General features: G+C 53.1%; 6 protein-coding genes across 6 annotated transcripts; 2 read left to right on the forward strand and 4 right to left on the reverse strand.

Annotated features, from left to right (window-relative positions):
- Positions 1-231: 231 nt before the first annotated feature.
- On the forward strand, positions 232-2,231 carry FPR3 (peptidylprolyl isomerase fpr3; the record flags this gene model as incomplete). Its single annotated transcript, XM_062941530.1, has 3 exons — positions 232-805; positions 857-1,306; positions 1,365-2,231. The coding sequence occupies exons 1-3, from the start codon at positions 722-724 to the stop codon at positions 2,229-2,231; spliced, it is 1,401 nt and encodes a 466-aa protein (XP_062804392.1). The 5' UTR covers positions 232-721.
- Positions 2,232-3,048: 817 nt separating this feature from the next.
- QC764_103010 (uncharacterized protein) lies at positions 3,049-6,899 on the forward strand (the record flags this gene model as incomplete). Its single annotated transcript, XM_062941531.1, has 2 exons — positions 3,049-3,241; positions 3,313-6,899. 2 exons carry the CDS (start codon positions 3,049-3,051, stop codon positions 6,897-6,899), a joined length of 3,780 nt encoding a protein of 1,259 aa, XP_062804393.1.
- Positions 6,900-7,132: 233 nt separating this feature from the next.
- Positions 7,133-8,304, reverse strand: QC764_103020 (uncharacterized protein). The gene is made up of 4 exons (XM_062941532.1): positions 8,057-8,304; positions 7,931-7,990; positions 7,514-7,627; positions 7,133-7,455 (listed from the first exon to the last, which is right to left on the reverse strand). The coding sequence occupies exons 1-4, from the start codon at positions 8,082-8,084 to the stop codon at positions 7,400-7,402; spliced, it is 258 nt and encodes an 85-aa protein (XP_062804394.1). The 5' UTR covers positions 8,085-8,304; the 3' UTR covers positions 7,133-7,399.
- A 125-nt stretch (positions 8,305-8,429) lies between these two features.
- Positions 8,430-9,285, reverse strand: QC764_103030 (uncharacterized protein; the record flags this gene model as incomplete). The annotated part of the gene is made up of 2 exons (XM_062941533.1): positions 8,430-8,841; positions 9,047-9,285. 2 exons carry the CDS (start codon positions 9,283-9,285, stop codon positions 8,619-8,621), a joined length of 462 nt encoding a protein of 153 aa, XP_062804395.1. The 3' UTR covers positions 8,430-8,618.
- Positions 9,286-9,877: 592 nt separating this feature from the next.
- Positions 9,878-18,974, reverse strand: QC764_103040 (uncharacterized protein; the record flags this gene model as incomplete). Its single annotated transcript, XM_062941534.1, has 5 exons — positions 18,135-18,974; positions 16,567-18,062; positions 15,612-16,335; positions 10,106-15,415; positions 9,878-10,042 (listed from the first exon to the last, which is right to left on the reverse strand). Exons 2-5 carry the CDS (start codon positions 16,800-16,802, stop codon positions 9,878-9,880), a joined length of 6,435 nt encoding a protein of 2,144 aa, XP_062804396.1. The 5' UTR covers positions 16,803-18,062; positions 18,135-18,974.
- A 911-nt stretch (positions 18,975-19,885) lies between these two features.
- On the reverse strand, positions 19,886-21,658 carry QC764_103050 (uncharacterized protein; the record flags this gene model as incomplete). The annotated part of the gene is made up of 1 exon (XM_062941535.1): positions 19,886-21,658. One exon carries the CDS (start codon positions 21,656-21,658, stop codon positions 19,886-19,888), a length of 1,773 nt encoding a protein of 590 aa, XP_062804397.1.
- Positions 21,659-21,871: the final 213 nt, after the last annotated feature.

The following is a 21,871-nucleotide window of genomic DNA, read 5'->3' on the forward strand; positions in this document are numbered from 1 at the left end:
TGTGAGATGCCAAGCTGAGCAACTTGTTCTAGATTCTAGAAGCTCAAGTGGTGATCTCAGCAATCCATTATTCAGATTGCTCTCTGGGATGATAGAGATTTCACAGAATGTCTACGAAGTGCAGAGAAGGCACGGGGGGTGACGTGCGGCTGTCGACCTGGAGCAGTGAATGAACCGGGGATCCATGTGGGGAGGCGCTTGTAAATTCTTGCAAGTCAACAAAGAGGCCTCGAGAGTCTCGATGTCAAAAGCTGAAATATGGACCCAATTCCATGCTCAGAAAGCACTGATGGTGGCAGAATTCACTCAGGAAGATGGGAACAAAACACCTCCAGACATCTGCTCACGATATTCACCCTGGCGCATTGCTCCCAAGGCCAATTCACTGTTGCGCCGCCGTTGGATGGTGAATGTTGCAGCTCAGCTCTGCCCCACCAGATTGGCTGGGAAACCAGTGGAAACTATCGGCCGATAAGCCTTATCGGATACTGGAGTGGAGCCGCCCAAACTTTTTTTGTGGAGCCAACCTCGAATCGCTGCAGGTGGTTGCAAAGTGCTGGATATTTTTTTTCTGCTGCGATTCCTGCACCTCTCTCTTCTTCTTCTCTGTACTCAACATCACCATCATCACATTGTCTGTCTGTTTTTGTTCAGCACATTAAATCGCATCGCCATTCCTTCTTTTAGTACATACCAAGTAACATCCTCTAACTCAGCCAACATGCCTCTTCTTCCTGTCGCCGTCTATGGCCAAGATGTCCCTCCCGGACAGCTTGTCCCAGCCGAGATCCAGTTCCCTGCGACCGTAAGTCTCTGCAATCCCAATCGCCAGGCCATTGCTAATGCGCAATTCTAGATTCGCATTACCATGGCTGCTCTTGACCCTACCGCCGCCCCCGAGGCTGATGAGGAGGGCAACATCCCCGCCGTCCACCGCTCCACCCTGAAGATCATCAGAGTCGTCAACGACGACGAGGGCGATGATGAAGACGAGGACGAGTATCTCCAGAAGCTTCTCGGCGGTGGCGACGACGAGGAGTCTGACGAGGAGTCCGATGAGGAGGCCAACGGCGGCCCCAGCGACCCGGCCAAGTCCAAGAAGGCGAAGCGCGCCGCTGCCATCAAGAAGCTGATGGAGGCTACCCAGGAGGAGTCCGATGAGGAGATGGAGGACGTCAAGCCCAACGGAAAGAAGGGCAAGGCCAAGGCCGAGGCCGAGGAGGAGAGCGATGATGAGAGCGACGAGGACGATGAGGAGGAGGGTGAGCTTGAGGAGTTTGTTGTCTGCACTCTTGACACCGAGCGCGTACGTATTAGCTTCAACCAGCCCAAGAAAGCCTTGCACAGACTGACAAGCAACACAGACCTACCAGCAGCCCATCGACCTTGTCATTGGCGAGGGCGAGAGGGTCTTCTTCGCCGTCACCGGTACCCACACTGTCTACGTCACTGGCAACTACGTGGTCACCGAGGACGAGGAGGACGAGGATTCCGATGAGGAGTCCGATGAGGACTACGATGACGACATGCGCGCCGTCCTCGAGGGTGACTCCGATGATGACATGAGCGATGAGCTCGACGAGATCGATGGTGCTGAGCGCATCAAGGAGATCGACACCGACGAGGAGGAGGCTCCCAAGCTTGTCGATACCAAGAAGAAGGGCAAGAAGAGAGCCGCTGAGGAGGAGGCCGAAGGCCTCGACGAGTTGATCGCCAAGGACGAGAAGAAGAACAAGAAGCAGAAGAAGAACAAGAGCGAGGCTGCTACTACTGAGGCCAAGGAGTCTCCCTCCACCAAGGGTGATAAGAAGGTCCAGTTCGCCAAGAACCTTGAGCAAGGCCCTACCGGCCCTGCTAAGGACAAGGCTGCTGAGAAGCCCGCCGAGAAGAAGGCTCTTGGTGTCAAGGTTGTCAACGGTGTCACCATCGACGACCGCAAGGTTGGTACCGGCCGCACCGTGAAGAACGGCGACCGCGTTGGCATGCGTTACATTGGCAAGCTCCAGAACGGCAAGGTTTTTGATTCCAACAAGAAGGGCGCGCCTTTCAGCTTCAAGATTGGCAAGGGTGAGGTCATCAAGGGCTGGGACATTGGTATTCTCGGCATGGCCGTCGGTGGCGAGCGTCGGTTGACTATTCCCGCCCACCTCGCCTACGGCAGCAAGTCCCTCCCCGGCATCCCTGCCAACAGCACTCTCATCTTCGATGTCAAGCTCATCGAGATCAAGTAAAGGATCTTTGTGACTTGAATATATATGTCTCCTGAGCGCGGCGTCGGACTCGGTGACATGTAGCCTTGTATTTTACAACGGGCACTTTTCCTTTTTTTATTGTTTTTTTTTATGATATCTCGAGGCTCTTCCTACGGGTTAGCCTGATCGGTTTTTTTTGCTTCATATACAGCACCATGGAGACCTTCTGACCTGCGCACGATCTGTGAGGATTCTGTCCTCTTAGGCAGCAGAAAGAGACGGTGTTCAAGGGGATGACGAGGTCTGCATTGCATTATGGAATGGCGAACAAAACTTGGGTTTGGAGGTTTTTTTGTTACCTCTCAGGGAATTTCTTATGTTACTGTCTGCTTAGGGGAAAATAATACTCGTCGCTGTGGCGCGGCTATGAACTCAACACTGTGGTCGCCTGTGTACTTGCTGGCTATGTGTGTATCTCTTTCTCTGTCTCTTCTGTGTAATGTTCCGTCTTACCTGGCATGTCCAGCGTCCTGCTAAGCAATGGCAAGTGCGCCCATGAGGAAAGGTGTTTGTAGTCGACACCTTCCCAGCCGTCCTGTCTTGTTGGGCATTGCCGGCCTGTGGAAGGAGCCTCACGGAGGCCATGCCCCGTCGTAGATAGACCATGACGTCCCTGTTGTCCATCGACAAACTTCTTCTTCACCCATCTTGTCCCCGTCACCGTATCATTCCATCTCGACTCGTCCCAAACCCCCGACTCTCGTTGGATTTTCTGGGAGGGGATTATCCCGCAATACTTACCCGGCAGCATTATTGCACCCCGTAATTTTTATCCCATGGACAGAGGTGCACCGTCATGACGAGCAGAACTGGCCAGCAGCACAGCGAGATCGCCTCCATCTCTCTAGGGGCCGGCTACAAACTGGACGACAACAACGCCTCGGTGTGGTCCCTTGCCCGCTCCGACCGTGCTTCCATCCAAGTCACCACGGCCGCCGCTCGTAAAAGGTTCAAGATATTCTCCGCATTCAAGTCGTTGACCAATCTTGGTGAGTTTCCAAGCTTTCTTGTTGGGAATGTTGAGAAGACCGTTTGGGCTGATACGAACCGACGTAAAAAGCCTCTGACAAGCCACCCGCCGTCACGACACCGACCGAGCCCCTTAGCGGCCACCGCGGTGCAAAGTCAATTATCCCAAAGGGCATACTTTCAAAAATGTCCAGCGCCCTCGTCCGTGGTGCTCCTTCTCCCATGGAGCCGACTGTTATTCATCGATCCACCCAACCGAGGAGTCGTCGACCGAAGCTTCAGCAGCAGACATTTCAGCAACGTCATCCTCATCATCATCATCATCATCCTCATCCTCATCATCATCATCACCAGCAGCAGCAGCAGCAAGAACAAGCAGCAGTGGTGCAGCATATTGAATCTTTTCCGTTGTCACCACCGCAGGTCATCACCCCCGACGCCACCACCACGGCGAAGAACACAGACACGACGACGGTTTCGAGCATGCCGAGCACGCCGCAGGATAATTCGGCGAACACCTCGCCCAAGAACTCGACTGGGCAGACGTCGATGGATTCGTGGATGATGAAGGATCAGAGGCGAGGGGGAGGGGGAGGAGGGGGATCCCCGCCCGAGAGGTTGAAGCAAACCGCCCGGCACGGTAATCACCAGCACAACATCGCGCTACCGTTGTCGGGGGTGTCATCTTGTTCGAATCCAATCATTCGTCATCATGCCCATCATGGCCACAATCATGGCCAGCAGCACCACAGGGAGAACCCGCCGCAGAACCACATTGATGACACTTCCACCTCTCCCAGTCCGGACTCTGTCTTGACGACTATACAGGAATCGCCTTTTGATCTTGTCACGCCTTCGATCGTGACGGTGGAGAAGGCGGCTGCGGCCAAGATTGCGCTGGAAGGGTATTTTCAGGAGAAGTTTGCTCTTGGGGCAGCAGATAGAGAGAAGAGGAGGCAGGGGTTTGAGAATGGGCTTTTTGTGGATGCGGCGGCTGCCAGAGGGGGGAAGGAGACGAGAAAGGGGGGGTTGCCGACCAGTGGGCAGATTGCCGCTGTCAGACAAGGGTTTTTCAAACAGGAGACTCGGCACCTGAGGGAGACGAGGGTTTTGAAGGCAAGGGGGGCGGGGTTGCTGATGCGGGAGGGGGTGGACGGGGCGAGGGAGAATGGGTTTGAGGAGGTGCAGATTTTGGGGAAGGGGAGTTTTGGGGTGGTGAAGCTGGTGAGGCAGAGTGGTGGTGGGGGAGGGGTGTTTGCCATGAAGTGTATACGGAAGGGGGAGATGATCAAGACGCAGCAGGAGGGGCATCTCAAGGCGGAGAGGGACTTTTTGATCGCGAGCGAGGGGTGTCAGTGGGTTGTTCAGCTCGTGGCGGCGTTTCAGGACTTGAAGAATTTGTACTTGGTTACCGAGTACATGCCGGGGGGGGACTTTCTGGGGTTTTTGATTCGGGAGACTACGCTCCCGGAAGAGGTGGCCAAGTTTTATGTTGCCGAGATGATTCTGGCGGTGGAGGCGACGCATTCGTTGAAGTTTATACACCGGGACATCAAGCCTGACAACTTTTTGATATCGGCGAGCGGGCACCTGAAGATTTCGGACTTTGGGCTGGCGTTTGATGGGCATTGGTCGCATGACTTGGCCTATTTTACTAGTCACCGGTATTCGCTCGTGAATAGGCTGGGGTTGAACGTGGTGGGGGATAAGCAGGACAGGAAGGAGAGCAGGAGCACGGCTGCGGTGCTGAAGTGGACGAGTGGCATCATGACGGGGATTGGGAAGCATCAGCCCAAGGTTGGGGTTGGGGTCGGGGTGGAGGGGGATGAAAAGAGGGAGCCGTTGCTGAGCTGGAGGAACAGGAACGGGAACAGGGGGGCGGCGGTGAGTATTATGGGTACGAGTCAGTACATGGCTCCCGAGGTGGTCAAGGGGGAGTGTTATGATGCGAGGTGCGACTACTGGAGCGTGGCGGTGATTCTGTACGAGTGCCTGTACGGGAGCACGCCGTTCTACAGCGAGGAGGGGAGGTCGGTGACCAAGAAGAATATTTTGAACCACCGGGAGACGTTTCGCTTTCCGAGGCAGGGGCCGACGGTGTCGACGAGGTGTCGGAATTTGTTGGTCAGTTTGATTGTGGACAAGGAGGACAGGTTGTCTTGCAAGGCGTACAAGATGAAGGACATGATTGGGCAGATGGGGACTGGGCCGGGGGGGCAGAATCAAAGGGGGATGACGAGTTCGATGTCGGCGCCGAGTCTGCCTGCTTTGGGGGTTGCTACTATGCCGGGGAATATTAGTACTGGTGGTGGTGGTGGCCCGGCGCAGCAGCAGCAGCAGCATCAGACGCAGAAGGATACACGGTGGACGAAGGAATATGTGGACAAGTTTGTGTTCCCTAATGATGCTGAGGATATCAAGGGGCACAAGTGGTTTAGGTCAATTGCGTGGGAGCATTTGCACCAGATGCCGCCGCCGCATGTTCCTGTGCTGGACTCGCCGGACGATGCGACGTATTTTGATGACGAGAGTTTGAGTGATTGGAGTGAGAGCTCTCTGGAGGACAAGCTGTCGGAGGAGGAGGAGGACGATGAGGATGAGATTGAGAATAGGAGGCTTGAGGAGGAGGGGTACCACGGATTGAGCAAACGGGTGTTGGATCAGATGGTTGAGGAGCAGAAGCTGATGGAGGAGAGGAGGCGAGAAGAGGAAAAGGAGAGGTTCCTCGGTAAGCTGGGCAGGAGGCCGAGTCTGCAGAGGTGGGTGATGGAGGCGATGAGACAGGCGCCGTTTGATATTGACTATTACATGGGGTTGGAGAAAGAGATTGACAAGGCTAGCCCGGAGTGCGGGGTTACGGAGGAGGAGAAGGAGGTGATGAAGGCTTTTTTGCTTCGGTACGGGTGTCGGGTGTTTCGGGATGGGGAGCCCAAGGGGGACGCCGCCAAAGATAAGAAGGAGGAGAAGAAGAAGAAGAGGCCGAGGGACAAGATTTTGAGGGACAAGGAGATGGGAAAGGTGGCGATGGGTGTGAGGAGACGGACGGCGTTTGCCGGGTATGAGTGGGTTGGCTGTCGCGGGTTGAATGGGGGCGAGGTGCTTGGTGATGGTGGTGGTGGCGGTGGTCAGGAGAATGTTGGGTTGGATGGGACATCGGTGATGAAACCGAAGCCTGTCCAGCATTCTCCTCAGCAACAGGTGCAGATGCAGACACCGCGGCAGGTGGTGAATGTTGGGGCGGTGGGGATGGATGGGGGGTATGACGGATCTCCCGAGAGTAATTCCTCGCCTACGTATCGATGGGGACCGCATCCGCAGATTCACTTACCGCCGCCTCATGTTCATTTACCACCGCCTCATGCGCTGCCTCCCATGACGGGGCATGCGTTTCAACCTGATCCGTTTTGGAGACCACCACCGGTAGCTCCCCAGCCGCAGTTCACACATGCTCATCATCCTCAGTATCACCCACTACCGCCACGGCAGTTTTCACCATTTCCATTTCAGCAGCAGCAGCAACTGGATCCTCGACACTTTCAACTACCTCCATTTCGTCCACCGCCACCGCAACAAGCCCGGAACTATTCCCCTTATCAGAGCCAGTACGTACAGAGTCAAGTCCCGAGGCAGTTTTCCATGCCACCACAAGCACAGCCGCAGGCACCACCACCGCGATAGGTTGGCGGTAATAAGCAGGGCGGTGGTGCTGGGGCTGGAGGGAATGATGCCGGAGTATGGGCTGGCGAGGCAGGCTTTGATCTGAAGAACAAGGGCAGGATGGGTGTGTCGTGAGGTGATGATTATGAACGACGGGGGGCAATCTTGTTTTTTGGGCGTTTGTTGGGTAGATGGGATACGTACAACGACAGTATTATTAGATAGTAGACAGCCTACCTATGATACCACCAGAAGTAGAGTTAATAGTAGTTGTAATCTCTCACTTGTTTCTGCAGACTCGGAGGGCGGTGTAAAAGACCCAACATCATGCATTGTAGTAGCTCGTCGTATCCATTAGTGTATATTTTCGTCATACCAACGACACCCATCCATCTATTAGCGCCTCATTTTGCCAACCTCCAACCCAAAGCAATTTTCCCACATGATCTTTATGAAGTGGTGGGCGTGCTCTCGTGGCTTCCCCTCCATTTCCTCACTGTCCACCTCCAAACCGCAAACCTTTAGCCCAAAACAAGCTCATACACTATGATGAGGGTATTGATCACAATTAATGGTACTAACTCTCTTATTAGTGACGGTGGCGAAAGTGCGGGGTACGTGAGGAGAGTACATACTCCTCATCAAGGTCCGGATCGAGGCAATCAGTTGGATGGCATTGTACTTGACGCTGCTGTCTACGCCGCCGGGGCCGCCGAAGGAGCGGTTGTGGGTTGCGGGGGTGAGGTTTACTGTCGGTCAAAGAGTCAGTGTTTCCTGTACTGGATAGTCATGTGCTGTTGTATGTCGTGGTGAAAGCAGCAGGGCCACTTTTCCGACCTCATTGACTGGTGTCTGGTTTTGCTCCGTGTTGGTATCGAGCACAGCATCCCAACGAGGTGGTGCCCTCCAAGCGCGACCCTCCCGCCAGAGTTTGTTCAAGGACCCCCCATTTGGGAAGGTTTGACCCTCTCTATCGGTTGAGCTGTGGTTGTCGGAGTTGGAATAGGACTATGGGTTCGGGAACACCGGGGGAATGTTGGGGTTAAACGCACCGCGAGCGAGGAAGCGGTCCTCTGACAGGACGACGATGGCGTTGAGAATCAGGACGGTCACTTTTTTTTTTGCACAGACGTTAGCATGCTTGATAGAGAAAGGGGGGAGAACAAAGAGAAGCATACCATAGAGAATCTTCCCCAGAAAAGACATCTTCGCTTTGCTTCAAGGGGGTAGCTCCCCTTCTTCTCGCAGTGGTTCGGGTGACAGTATATCGCCGGTTATTGGTGTGGTTTATATCGCTAGACAGGGAGTATGTTTTGCTGCCGTCGCGATTGTCGTCGTGTCGCGGTGTCGCCAGTAAGAAGCACAAAGGTGGACGTTTACGGTCAACTTGACAGCCTGAGCTTCAACCGCCGTGCGTCAGCCAATGCGACGCGCAGAGGACAGATTTATTGTGGGGCAGCCGTTCATCAAAAAGGGAGTTACGTCATGTGACAGTGTGCAGAGGTACAGTAGAACCCTAACCCCTGGAATAAGAGGAAAGTGGAGTTCAACCCCCTATTTACCCCTGAAATTGTGCTGGCAAACATCCTCAGTCCATCAACAACCTGTTTATTTACTCCTCAACATACATCGATACATGCTAAATGTTACATTTCAGTGCCACAACAACAGAGATAGAAACACAAGAACCACAAAACTCTGTGAATACCAACTTCTGTCACTCATCACCCGTCCCATTACTCACCCCGGGAGAAAAACCAACTCCGACGGCGGCACCATATACCCAACCCTACTAGCAGGCACCCTCACCACCCTGTATTCCAGGTCAGGTAGGTAATCATAACACCGCCATTCCACCGCATTCCAAAAGTTCTTCGATTCCTCGACCGTGTCCAGGACATGCAGCAATGCATAGCCTGCACTCAGAAAATCTCGCAAGCACGAGCACACGCGCTGGAAAAAGCTGTAATAACAACTGGAGTTAGTCTCATCTCTGATCTTCAAGAGTGCGTTGCTGTGATCAAAAAACAAAAAAAAAAAAACAATCAACGATTGCAACGCACGCCTAACAAAAACTGGTGTTTTCAGCTGTCAAAGCAAGAATTTCATCGCTAAATAAACAAACAAAACCAGCAAACAAGCCGTAAAAATGAAAACCTTCGCCTCACTTGACACAATGCTTTGTAATCCCAGTCCAGTAAAGTCCAGTTCCAGTTCCAGTCCAGCAGCCCAGAGAAAGTTCAACCAACGGTGTTTCAGGAAAAGACTCCATTTGATGTGTGACAGAAAACCCCACATTGATAAACCGAATGTTAGCTTTGTTGCAAAAAGAAAAAGGTGTAGAAATTGAGCCCGTCCATCCTGAGTGTAGTGTGTGTAATCCATCGCTTTGCCCGCCTTTTGCCATGCTAATGCTCCGTTACTTGTAACTTCAAAGTTGTAAAAAGAGAAACCAAAAAGAGTCGCAGAAAAGAAAAACAAGAACAAAAAACCAACAGGCCAGATTCATCCGTTTTTGTTTTGCCCGATACGGTATCAAAACCCTTCCGTCCATCCATTCGAAACAAAACCCGCCTGCTGCTTCTTCAGCCCCCCCAAAATATTAAGAAAAATGCTAAAGTACCAACTCGAAGCCAAACGGATTTCTAGAGGCTCTCCTCTTCTCCCAAGAATTATCCGTCCTTGCCGATGTTTGCCGCAACAATACTGGTTAATGGTATATAACGTAACGATGTGTGTGTCGTAAATACGTGTTGTAGAGGTATCAGAGGATTAATCGACTTTGCAATGGCAGGACTGGAGAGAAACTCAAAAGTCCAACGCAGCATCGAAACCACGACCGCCCGCCTGCCTTGCAAGAAGGGAGAGAGGAGAAACAAGAGCAATAAAAAGCCACACTTTATAGGTTCCGGGGTATTGGATGACAAGGTGCGTAGAAAACAGCAAGCCAAAAAAAAAAGTATCAAAAAACCGAGGACAGCAAGGCAGGCATAGCCAACTCAAACACGGAGGTCACCATACCGCGCTTTGTACTCAGCTACCAGCTGGAACTGCTCGGCAACCACCTTGAGAACCTCGTCCATCGGTCCCCGCAACGCGCCAAAATTGGACCCTGTGCTGCTCTGCGAGACGAGGTGACGCATGTATATCGTGTTGATACACGTCTGCATAATGTTAGCATGCATCATACAACACAACGTTTGTTCAAACCAAGACAAGAAACATACCTCGATCCGGCTAACCTGATGATCCAGGAAGTTGACCAAAAAGTCCTCCGACACCTCTCCTCCCCGTTGCCTCATCCTGTCTAGGAGACCTGTCTCTGGTGGCTGAAGCGCTTTGCTATTATCCTCCAACATACTGCACAACATTTCCAAGCGCAGAGCCACTCTCCAGAGACTCCATATGTCATCTGGTTCAACCGAAAGCTCGCTCCCGGGGCTCAAGATAGCAGGCCTGATCTCCCTGAGGTCCTGGGCTTGCTCCTTCTCGTGTTTGCTGTGGGTCTCGATTCTGCCGGAGAGTGCATGGGGATAGAGTGAGTAGATAAACTCGGGGTTTTCCAGGCCCTTTAGCTTCTTCTCGCCCATGTCCTTGACTTCAAACCCCTGCCCACTCAAGCTGCGCAGCTCACTCCGGATGGCGGTCGCGAAACTGTCTTCATTGAGGTCAACAGCCGAGCTCGTCGGCTCCTGATAGTGTTCGAGACACCGTTGAATTTCCGCAATGAAGTCAGAAGACACGGCAATCTGTCCGCCATCCGCACAGGCCGAGATACGACTGGCCTTGTTGACCATCGGGCCATAGTAATCCATCCGGCGAGTGACGGGGTCAGGCTCTGAGAGAGGCTCGCCCCAGTGAATGCCCATGCGCACCGACAGACCCTTGAAGATCAGGTTATTATCACGATCGTACACTGGTTGGCAATTGACCGAGTTGTAGAGTTCGGCCGGCCAGTCCAAGTGGAGCAGCTTGCATTGGACGGCAAAGCACCACAAGAGAGCTGACGTAGCAGTTGGGAAGGAGACCATGAAAGCGTCACCTTCTGTCTTGACCTCGAAACCACCAATGGTCCTCAGTTGACGTCGCATAAGCTCATTGTGATTCTTGATGGCCGTCCTCATGGCTTCAGGATACGTTTCCCACAGTTGTGTCGAGTTCTTGATGTCTGTGAAAACAATAGCAATGAGACCTGTGGGAGCAGGCACCTCTGCATCGAGTCGTCCAAGCGTCGAGTCCAGAGGGCCATCCCTTGCCTTTCGGGCTCTCCTCATGCCAGTTGACGAGCCGCCGTCGTCTTGAAGTGAGGCGTACACTGGCATGCTTTGCCCCTTGTGCTGCCGTGAGCGCTCCCTTCTTGCCTTAAGGTTGGAAACGCCCAGCATCTGGACCGTCATCTTGTTGGAGCACCCATACGCCATGGCCAAATCTCGGACTTTTTGAGCTGCACGCATTGGATCCTGGCGCACCGAACGGGTGACATCGACAAGGACGTCTTTTGGAAGATACTCCCACACTTCTCTGGTTGCAATCAAGATCATCTCATCATGCTCGCCGATCGTATGTCTCTCGATATTGGGTGCCGACTGGACAGCGGGCATCAGGTCCAAATAGCCAAAGGCTCGTGATACCTCCAAAAGATCGTTGAGTCGGCCGTTCCGAGATACCCACCCGCCGGCTTCTCGAATACGCGTGCGCTCGTTGGGGTCGGCAGGATCATGCTTCTTTGTTAACATGACGTGGGTGCTGTCTGATTTGATGATCATTGCCTGTACATCACCAACGTTGGCGACATACAGATCCTGGTTCTGAATGTAGACAATTGTGGCGACACCACCCGAGTTCAGATCCTCTCTGCTGAGGACAAGAGGGGCCGTCGAGCCGCGATGCACCATCAAAGATCTGTCCTCGGTGTGTGTGTTTCCGGCGGCAATGAGGTCCTTGTTAAGTGAGAGGAAGGACCGTCTCAGCGCGTCGGCAGGATTCTCGGTATTCTTCAGGTCCCTCAACTCCTGAGAGAAGATATGCCCAAAGTTCTCTTGGAGATACTTGGCGATCTTAGAGCCACCACTACTGAGCGCCTGGCCATCAAATAAACCCAAAAGAGTTTCCGAATCATTCGAGTTGAAGCGCGGGACAACAAGATCGATGGTGGAGAGGTGTTCGTTCTTGCTTCCCAGAGTGTCGGCCATGCCATAGGGCATGTACCCTGCCAAAGACCCAGACGTTCTTACACGGCGGTCCTCGCTTTGATCAGGCAGTGTAGAGTTGAGAACCGTCACATCCATCAAACCCAACACTCGAAGATTGGTTAGTCTACCAAAGTCGGTGTATTGCTCGCGATTCTGAGCTGCCGTGGGAACGGAACTTTGCTTGATCTCCAGCCGTCTGTTTCCAGACAAATTGAGGTACCGAAGATTGGGATTAAGATTCCAATTCCAATCGTACGGCACATTGGCGATATTGTATTTGAGAGAGTTGCTGCCACAGTCAAAAACAGTGAGCTTCTTGGCTCGAGAAATGTCGGCAGGCAAATTGGTGAACTTGTTGCCATTGATGTGGAGCGTCTGCAACATGCTGTACTCCTCCAAGTCGTCGGCAGGCAGACTTGCAAGTTCATTCCCTGACAGGTACAGCTCGACCAGTTGTGGCCAGGACTTGATGGAACGCTGTGGCATGTCGCTCAAGTCGTTATAGGAAAGATTGAGGACACGAAGATTCTCCAGCATACACAGCTGATCGAAACAGTCATCGTCGAGCTGGTTGTCAGCCATGTATAGGTATCGAAGCGATCCGGCAAAGGTATTAGTTAGTCGCTGTGTATGGCTTGAATCTTTCCTAGAGCTGGCTGTCGGCGTCGCCAGGGCAGTGCTGCTCTGTGTGGTTGATCTGGAGATGACGGAGGTTTTTCGCCCACCCTTCCCGTAAACAGACACCATAGAGCTCTTCCTGTCAGCACCCCCTGGAACGGGAGATGGCCCAACGCTGAGCAGGCTACTCGAAGCCTGACTTGGACGTCTTGAAGGATCGTTGAGCTCCTCGGCGCTTGGTGTCTGAGACAGGGCACCGGTTGGTGGTCCAATTCTGCCAGTTGGGAAGCTCGTATTGCCGTTTGTTTCTCCAGGAGGATGGGGTGCGCGGGATGCGGGTTTTGGAAAATTCTCCAGCACGTTGGAGGATGCGTTGAGGTAATCCAACTTGTTTGCCCACCACAGCTCCATGGGAAGCTTTCGAATATTGTTGCCCCGAACATCCAGCCGCTTCAATTCGGTCAGGCATCCGATCTCGGGAGGCAACTCACCTACCGAGTTGTGTGCAATGCTGAAGTACTCGAGCCTTCGAAGATTGCCAATGTGAGCGGGCAGTGAGACGAAGTAGTTCTTGTCGAGCTCTAACCGTTCCAAGTTGGACATGTTGTGGAACGATTCGTCGATACTTGCAAGCTGGGCGTTGGACAAGTTGAGAGCCTTGAGGGTAGGAACCGGGGCTTTGATCTCAAACTTGGTGATGGGATTCCAATTCAGCTTGATGCTTCTGACCCGTTCGAACGTGCCGCTGAACTGGGAAATGTTGTTGCGGGTGGCCGAAAGAATCTCTAGTTTGGGCAGCTGGGAGATCACGTCAATATTAGAGATGGCGTTGTACTTGATATCCAGCTCACGGAGACTGCGCAAGTTCTTGAAAGACGGGGGCAATGAACCAGAGAGCTCATTGTTGGTAATGACAAGCCTTTCGAGACTCGTCATCTGGCCGACATTATCTGGTAGACTTTGGATCGTGTTGAAGCTCAGATCGAGATCCACAAGATTTTCCAGCTTGGCCAAGAAGGGAGGGAAGTTATTCAAGAGGTTGGAGGATATGTTGAGCGTTCGAAGCACAGCAAAAGCTTCAAACTCTCTCGGTAGTTGCTTGAGCTTGTTGTTCGCCAGGTTAAGCTTGAGAAGGCCGGTGAGATTGTGAAGAGCCGCAGATTCCAAGCTCTCCAGACGGTTGTTTGAGGCATCCAACATGGTGAGTCTGCTGGCATATCCGAAGCTCTTGGGCAAAGCTCGAGCCTCGTTGTTGTTGAATTTGATGTCGCGCAGATTTGGGCACACCGAAATGAAATCTCGCGGGACTTGGAGCGACAAGTTTCTGGACAAGTTGAGAGAGATGATTTCGTTCGCCCTTGGATAGAGCTGAACCGGAATGGCAGACAGGCTGCGGCCTGATAGGTCGATGTGGTTGTTTTTCTGGGACCGAAGGAACTCCATTTGATCCATCACTTCATAGCTGTTGTCGGTGAAGGGGTAGAAAAGGAATCGACACAAGTAGCTGTTGTCTTCGCGGCCAATGTCCTCTATCCTGTCACGCTCTTCGAATCCTACTTGTTCCAAGAGCCGTTTTTGTAACAGCAGTGGACGATCGGTGCTTTGGAGGACTTTGTAGAGATCATGTTTCTTCAAGACCAGCTTGAATTTATCCGGATCCTGCAAGTATGACTTCTTGACAATTTGGTTGATGAGCTCTGAGACGCTCGTCAGGAGTGGCATCTGCAGGGTCGCAAACGTGCCATCTGCCCTGAACACCCGGATGCAATAGTTGTGTTGCTTTTCCTCCGGCCTCGGCGGGCTTCCAATGTCCTCTGTGTCTGGGAGCTGGGCCCCGGCGTCGTCATCTCGCAGCACAGCCCAGCTGTCCGGTGCATTCCATGCCCCATTGGAACTCGGGTAACTGATTGATCCCTTGCCTGAGCCGACCTCGTCAAAGATTTCATGAGCGTTCATGGGGGTGAGCGGCGCCGGTTTGCTCAAAATACCATCCATATTATTAAGATTGGTGTCGAGGTGAAACATGGTGCCGCCATCTTGCTTATCGGTGGGGCCAATAGCTTCGTCCAGGTCATCCTGCGTCTTGCTTCTAGGGGCCTTTTTGGAAAGGGAAAACTTGTTGAACGTTTGAGGTCCATTAGCTGGACGGGCAGGATCCGGGCGAATACCATCCCGAACATCAGGCTGGTATTTCCCGTCCGCACCTCGCGCGAACTGGCCGTCAGCTTTGGAGAGCTCTTGTCGGGAGGGTCGGGAATGCAAAGAGGACTGGGACGCTGGACCGAGTTTCTTCAGATCTGGAGCATCGTCCTTTTCTTTGAGCCTTCTTCCAAGCCGTCCAAGGAAGCTCTTTTTCGGTTGACCGGGTGAGGTTTGGCCGTCGGTACTACCGCTCTTGTGGCCCCAATAACTACCGGTTGTGCTCGGAGCGGGACTCTGTGCGCGGGACCGGGTGCCGTACATGGTGGAGGAGCCGTTCCGATCCTTCGGAACGCTTATCGTCGAGTCTTCCCGGCTGACAGAGGGCCGAAGGGACCGAGGATCCTCGTTGCTCTTGTTGTGTCTGTGATGGTGTCCGGTCAAATGCACACCAATTGAGTGTCCGGAACGGCCCGAACCCGACGTTTTTGGCGGATTGTTTTGCTGGGAGCTATCATTGACGAAGCGTTCGCGATCCGGCCCACTCAGGATGTCTCGGACGGGTGCTTCTCCGTAGCGCGCGATATCCTAGGATGTGATGGTTAGGTAAACGAAGAACCGCAAGGTAAACACGGACTCGGAAGATAATAGTGAGATGCTGTGGGTTTAAAGACTGCACGGATCAAATAAAGAAACATGTGCAATGGTAGGGGTAGCAAGATGAGAAGGGGTTGTAGGGTAGTAGCTTGAGAATGCCGAGACCAGATGTGGGGTTTAAACCTACGTCAGCTTCCTGATACAGGAAAGGCACAACTTCCGGCTTCGGTACGGGTGTTCGAGGCCTGGAGGCCGGTGATGCGTCCCTGCCATGATCTGTGGCATTGGAGTAGTTGCGATCCCGATGTGGCCGTGCATGGCTGTAAGAATGCGAGCGGTGCTCTTTCCCCACGATGGGATGAGAGAGACTGATCTCGGAGGAATCACGACCCGGAAACTCCTCTCCGAAAAACCCCTGGAGCTTTCGAATCCCGCCTCTGGCACCACTCGCCCTCGAGCCCTGGCTACTTGCAGTTGTGGTGATGCTCGCAATCGACGGACGTCTTTCATCGGTGAAATACAAGGTTTCTGGGGATTCAGTACTCCCGGTCGTCGTTTGGGACGGTCGCGCTGTGGCATTGCGGAGACCCGGCGAAGTTTGCGAGCTAAGTGACAGGTTGTCTGTCGAGTCGTTGAAAAAGCTAGTGGGTAACGGCCCTGAACTAGCCGGCGTCGGTGCGGCCGCCATCCAGGGCGCGATCTGACTTAGAGAGCCAGAGGACGGGTTGTTTTGTTGAGTTCGCGATGCCCTTCCTCCGGCGGGGTCGAGGATGGCCAAGTCGCGTCGGTAGTCAGCCAGGTCGCTCATTCGGTGTTCGCGAATGGAATTGCTGGAGGTGATGGAGGAAGGCGAAAGCGCAAGGCGCGAGGTGGAGGTCGGCGAGACTTGGGCATCAGAATCCTTGAAAGACCTGTGGAAGGCACCCGTCAGTTCGTGTTCGTCCGGGGACCGCGGGGAGGGAAGCAACTTTGGGGAATGAAAGGGAGCAGGCGGGATGAGGTAGAGAGGTAGAGTAGGTCAGGGATGAGAAGTGAAAGAGCAAGCCGGCGGCGGTCTCGGATAGATGCGTGGTCTCAACTCGGCCAGTGCTCTCTCACTTTTCAGACGGCGTGCTGGCATCAAGTGCGAGACATGGACTCACCGACTTAATTGGCCGTTCTCGTCAGTCTTGAGGCGCGAGGGGGCAGCCCTGCGCGAGCCATGAGAACCGGACCGGGACGCATTGCTGGTTTGGTTTGAGGAGGCGGCGAAAGGAGAAGAGGATGACGCCGATGGAGGGAGAGAGGGGAGCGGCTTCACAGTGATGTTGGATCTCGCACTGTCGGTGCTGGAGCCCGTCATAGAGCTGAAGCGGGAACTGGCGTCATTCCGGGGCATTGTCGCCAGCAACAGGCCGAGCGGGAACAAGGGAACCGATCAACCGTTAGCGGACCACGGCCATTCCACGTCTCGGGGGTTATCAGTCTGTCAGGTCATGCCCGCCGGGTCGGTCGCTTGAGGAGTACAGGTCGTCGGCGTCGGGGATGGAATATGGGCCGGGCTGAGGTGTTGGTGTTGATGTGGATGTGGATGCTATGGCTGCGATGGCTGACAGCGGTGCCGAGTATATGGATATGCGAGCGGGGACAACAAGTGTGGAAATCAAGGCTACCTACGGGTTCAGTTCGGCGAGGTACCTCAGTAGTGGCGGACAGTTCTTGGGGATCCTGTCTCGAGAGGATGACGGTGCGAATAGGCGAAAAGTGTGAGTGAGACGCCCACCCAGGCGGGCACTTCTGGTGGGCATCGGCTGCTGTGGATCTGTGGCCTGGGGCCTCTGTGGATTGTGGGCGCACTCAGCAGCGTGGCATGGGGCGCGCTTGTGTGTGCGTCCGGGCGGGCGGTGCGGAGAGGCTCCATCTGCATTTCTTGTGTGCGCACAGCATCAGCAGGGTGGGGAACCCTGAATCCCATCACCTATGCTAACCAACGGCCTGATCAGAGACATCAAATGGCAAAAATCTCTCTCCAATGATATGGCCCAGCAAACACCGATTGGAATTCCGCCAATCGTTATACCTACCTAACCTCCCAACAACAATTGTCCGATATCGAGCAGTCGAGCAGTAGTGTGTACACCAGTACTTGGTCTAGAAGTTGCTGACGGTGCCCATATCCTGTGATATATGTATCTCTCACTGAGTCTTCTGCTCTTCGTTTACAACCATCTCGAACCTCGATTGATACACCAAATCTGAAAAGACCGTGCGCTTTCAAGGCTGGACGGGAATCCACCCTCCAGCACGGACTTGCACCCGCGGAACATGGCCCCGGGCAGTCAACTCAACCCTGAATCCCTTCAACCAAACAAGAGCAAGCCCTGGTCTGAGGTAATTGCTGCCACGCGTCCAGCCCTGCGAGATAACAAGATGATTTATTTTAATTTAAATGCGAGGGAAAATTGCGCATCGTTAGACGGCATCAACTGACGAGCAACGCAATTTGGGACCCAACAGCCTCATACAGAAATAGCCAAGCGCATCTGGACTGTGCATTTCCCGGCTGCCCATCTGCCAAGGCGCTTTTGGCGCCTCCTGCAATGGTAAAAATACCTAACCCCAAATCGCAGATCTGGAATGTCGGTCAAAGTCGGGATTTCTGAGAGATATTGGTCAGAAGGCTGGTTTCGATATACGGAAGAGGACGGGATGGCCATCTCGGTCACCTCACCACTTGCATCGGACAAGAGCCTGCTGTCAGAGAACCTGTTCTCGGTTCCCATTTGGGCCTAGCTATAACCAAAAGGCACAATCAATCTTCGTCGTTCACCAGCCACACAAACTCTCAGACCGCCACACTCCCACTTTCTCGATACCTTGGACAGGCACATCTGGACCCTTATTGCGCCCATGGCACCGCACTTCCCAAGGTGCCGCGCCCGCCCCGGTCCCCAGATCGATTTGAGAACAATGAATCCATGTTTGAGCCCCCGATCGCTGAGACACCCCACCAGTCTCTGGGATCTCAGCTAGGGGCTCTTTATCTCCTCTCGGAAGCTCTTCTTCCCATTACCAAAAGCCGAGGAGATAATTCCTTCCTTCTCGGGCCCTGGGCGTACCGTCATGTGGCTCTTTTGTAATGAGTCAAGCTCCAGCTCTTGATTTGATATCAAAGCTCACCCCGCACTGTGCTTAGAGCACGCTCCGTCAACCCCTCAACTTTAAGCCTCTAAAGCAGCCAAGATATCCCAACGCGGATGTCAGTAACGGCAAAAACGTCTCTCGGAACTTTGGGCGCGGAACCGGAGGCATTCCGGGCGACACAACGACGGATAAAACGGGAGCGGGAAACAGGGCTAGCATCGGCGCATTATTGTCGGCTTTCTTTGCTCGGCGGGGAGTGGTAGCTCAGTGCCGGAGGCTAGGTAGTTCCCAGTAAGCCACGTTGGGTTTGGTGGGGTAAGGTAAGGGGATCAACTCTGAACAGGACCCCTGAAGATCCCCCTACCCCTCCATCCCACCCGGAGAGGTTTTTTCAGTCAAGTGCATTGCATCAGGGACACTAATGGAGGGGTTGGGTTGTTACAGTAGACGAGGTAAGGCTACTAGATATCATGAATAAGGTAAACGTTTTTTTGATGGCTGATGGGGGGGTATCTTGTCGCGAGAGGTAAGAACAATACATTCTCGATATGCCAAAAGCAGATAATGCAAAGATGAGCATATCGAAAATACATGAGAAAAAAGCGGTGTCGCCCACCGTTCATTTGCTCACTTACAGCATGCAAGCAAAGCTCTTTGAAGAAATGCAATGCATAAAATAAGACTACATACATATCACATTAACAACCGACAGGCCACACTACCGCCGCTGACACATCTGATATATCCACATTCCATTCATCATATCCAAAAATATATGATCTCTGGTAACAGATTGACAAACAAGAAGTCTTGTTTCCCCAACCCAACCCAACCCCACCTCGGTTGTTTCGGTTCGTTGTGTACTCTACTTCCCGAACCACCTGAAACGTCGAAAAGCACTGAAACAAACAATAATGGAATGTTTTTTGTGCGTGCGCGAAACACACTCCCAGTGCTTCTCCAGCCGAGGGAGGAGTGTGCGTTGAAACTCCTGCTTTTCGTCTGATGTTTTATATGGTCAGTGCTTTGGTAAAAGGATAGGTGGGTGGGTAGCTTGGAAATGGATTAATGGAAGCATGTCATCAGGCATGATTATGTGCTGAGGCGTATGAGAGCAGTAAAGCTTTGAGCTGATATATCGATCGATGTAAGTGCTATGAAGCAAATAAGAAAATAATGCAATGATATCTCGACATAGTGAAATCCCTCTCCCAGAGAATGGTGATACACGTGATACAACAGCCAGCCCAACAACACCAAACACAATTACCAGCAACATCGCCGTCTTCCATACATGCAAAGAAACACTTGGACCACTTCATCCTACCACACATCCACCTAATCACTCTCCTCCGAATCACTCTCAAAAACCACATCAGCAACCTCATCATTCAACATGTCCCCCACCCAGCTGCTCCCCTCCAATATCTCCCTCGCCTCCTCCTCTCCAACCTTCATATCATCCATCACCAACCTCGTCGCCAACTCCGGCACCAACACAGCCTGCAGATAGGCCGTATACCCTCTCGCACCAATCAAGCCATCCTCCAACGCCCTCTTCCTCAACACCGAAGAAAACTCGTGAATCAAATTCTCCGACATCTGCCGTAGCCCCCTGATCCCATAATACCCCGGCGTCAAGTTCTCATTCGACGTCCGCAACGTCTTGTTTTTTCCTCCCTTGATACTTTCCCGAAACCGCGCAGCGTAGTGCGACTCCTGCTTCCCCTTCAGGATAGACCGAATAAAAGGATAGAGCTTCTCAATCCGGTGGTTGAGCTTCCGCCAGTCAATGTCTGGATAGCCATTCAACTCCCAGGCTTCTCTCGCGGTGTCTTTCCTGTGTCCGGTGCAGAATATGTGCATGGACTGGACGGTGCGATTTGGGTTGGTCTTTTCGTATTTGGCAAGGAGGTCGCGGTCGACTTCTCCTTTGCAAAGGGGGCAGACGGACGGTTTGAGGATGGGAGTGAGTTCTATTGGCGAGGAAGGGGCATCCGATAGCGGGGATCCTGGCTGGGAAAACTGGTATGTGACTGGTGAGGATCGGCTGAGGTGGTTGTTGTCATTTTCCCGTGTCCTGCCTCTGTTTGTGGCTGCTGTTGGGGTTGTGGTCCAGTCGATGTCTGCTCTGAGTGGGCTGTCGAGGAGATCCGGTATTCCATGTACTGGGAGTTGTGTAGCTGATTCCGGTGTTTCGTCTAGCGTTGATATTCTGTTGGGGAGGCTGCCTCGTGGTTTCGAAGGAGAACTGCCCAGGTGATGTGGAGTAGAAATCGTAGGGGGTCCTGGGCTGGAGCCAGGGGCTGGAAGAGCCTCAGGCAAGGCTTTGTTCTCATCACCTGAGTGATTGGAGTCGTGATTTTCGTCATCTTGGGAACTCTTGTGCCTCTTAGACTCACGTTGAGACGTCGAGGTGCGGTCTCGCTTCTTAAATACCCCTGATCCACCGTCGCCGTGTTTCCTTCCGCCATATGTCCTCTGGTTCTTTCTGGGGTTAGGTTGGTCAAATATTGGCTTCTCGGTAGTCTCTCCTACTGTTCTGACATCGTCTTTGGGCTTAGGTGCTGCTCCTGAGTTCGGGATGACTATCTTAGAGTCACTGAATACCAAAACAGCTGCCGAGGCGTCCTGAGCGAGCGTTCGGAAGGTGGTGGGACGAATATGGCCTCTCTTTATCCTGTCGTTGCCATCGTCGTCAGAGCTATCTATGGACTCCGTTGCCTTCCTAGCAGTTTTACTTCGCCGAGCGTTTGCTTGGTAGGAGTTCTCTGGGGGCTTCGGGGGACTTGGTATTGGCGAGTCTAGAGCAAACTGGCCTACTGGAGAACTAGTGATTGCTCCTGGATCATGAGGGGGTTCTTCGACATCAGAGCCCCTTTGGGGGGATGAGAGAGGAGCCGGGAGCATCAAGGAATCCCTTTCGTTACCTCGGCGTGGTGTCGGTGGGCTATCCGGCAAGCGTCTGGCTGTAGATTCCTGCGAAGTTTGAGATATAGGCTGACCGTTCAAAAATTGGAGAAGCGGCTGGCCACTTTTTGACAAGCCAACTGTGCGGCTCCTAAGACCCCAGGGAACCCTGACCTTCGGCTTCCCAGGATTGGTAACCATCTCGCACCGCAGCCCTGACGTTAAACTGAAAGTTCGGTATTTTAGAATTTTGCTCCAGATGTGATTTGTTCACAAGTGTCTTCCGCCACAGGGCGTGATATCATCCTGGTCTGCGATTAGATGCCATGTCAAAGAGAACTTCTGAAATAGGTCAACACCTACAAAGCACCCACAAAGCGTGCCTGAGAAATGGTGGGAGACCACTTACACACA

This window comes from Podospora pseudoanserina, chromosome 1 (genome assembly GCF_035222485.1).
Source record: "Podospora pseudoanserina strain CBS 124.78 chromosome 1, whole genome shotgun sequence".
NCBI lineage: Eukaryota > Fungi > Ascomycota > Sordariomycetes > Sordariales > Podosporaceae > Podospora > Podospora pseudoanserina.

What these genes read in the sequence shown, in the direction of transcription:
- QC764_103020 (XM_062941532.1), bottom strand. Translation starts at nt 8,084, where the DNA reads ATGTCTTTTCTGGGGAAGATTCTCTATG. An exon ending in TCTGGGGAAGATTCTCTATG is followed by an intron (nt 7,991 to 8,056) that starts GTATGCTTCTCT and finishes CAAAAAAAAAAG; the next exon opens with TGACCGTCCTGATTCTCAAC. An exon ending in GATCCGGACCTTGATGAGGA is followed by an intron (nt 7,456 to 7,513) that starts GTATGTACTCTC and finishes TAAGAGAGTTAG; the next exon opens with TACCATTAATTGTGATCAAT.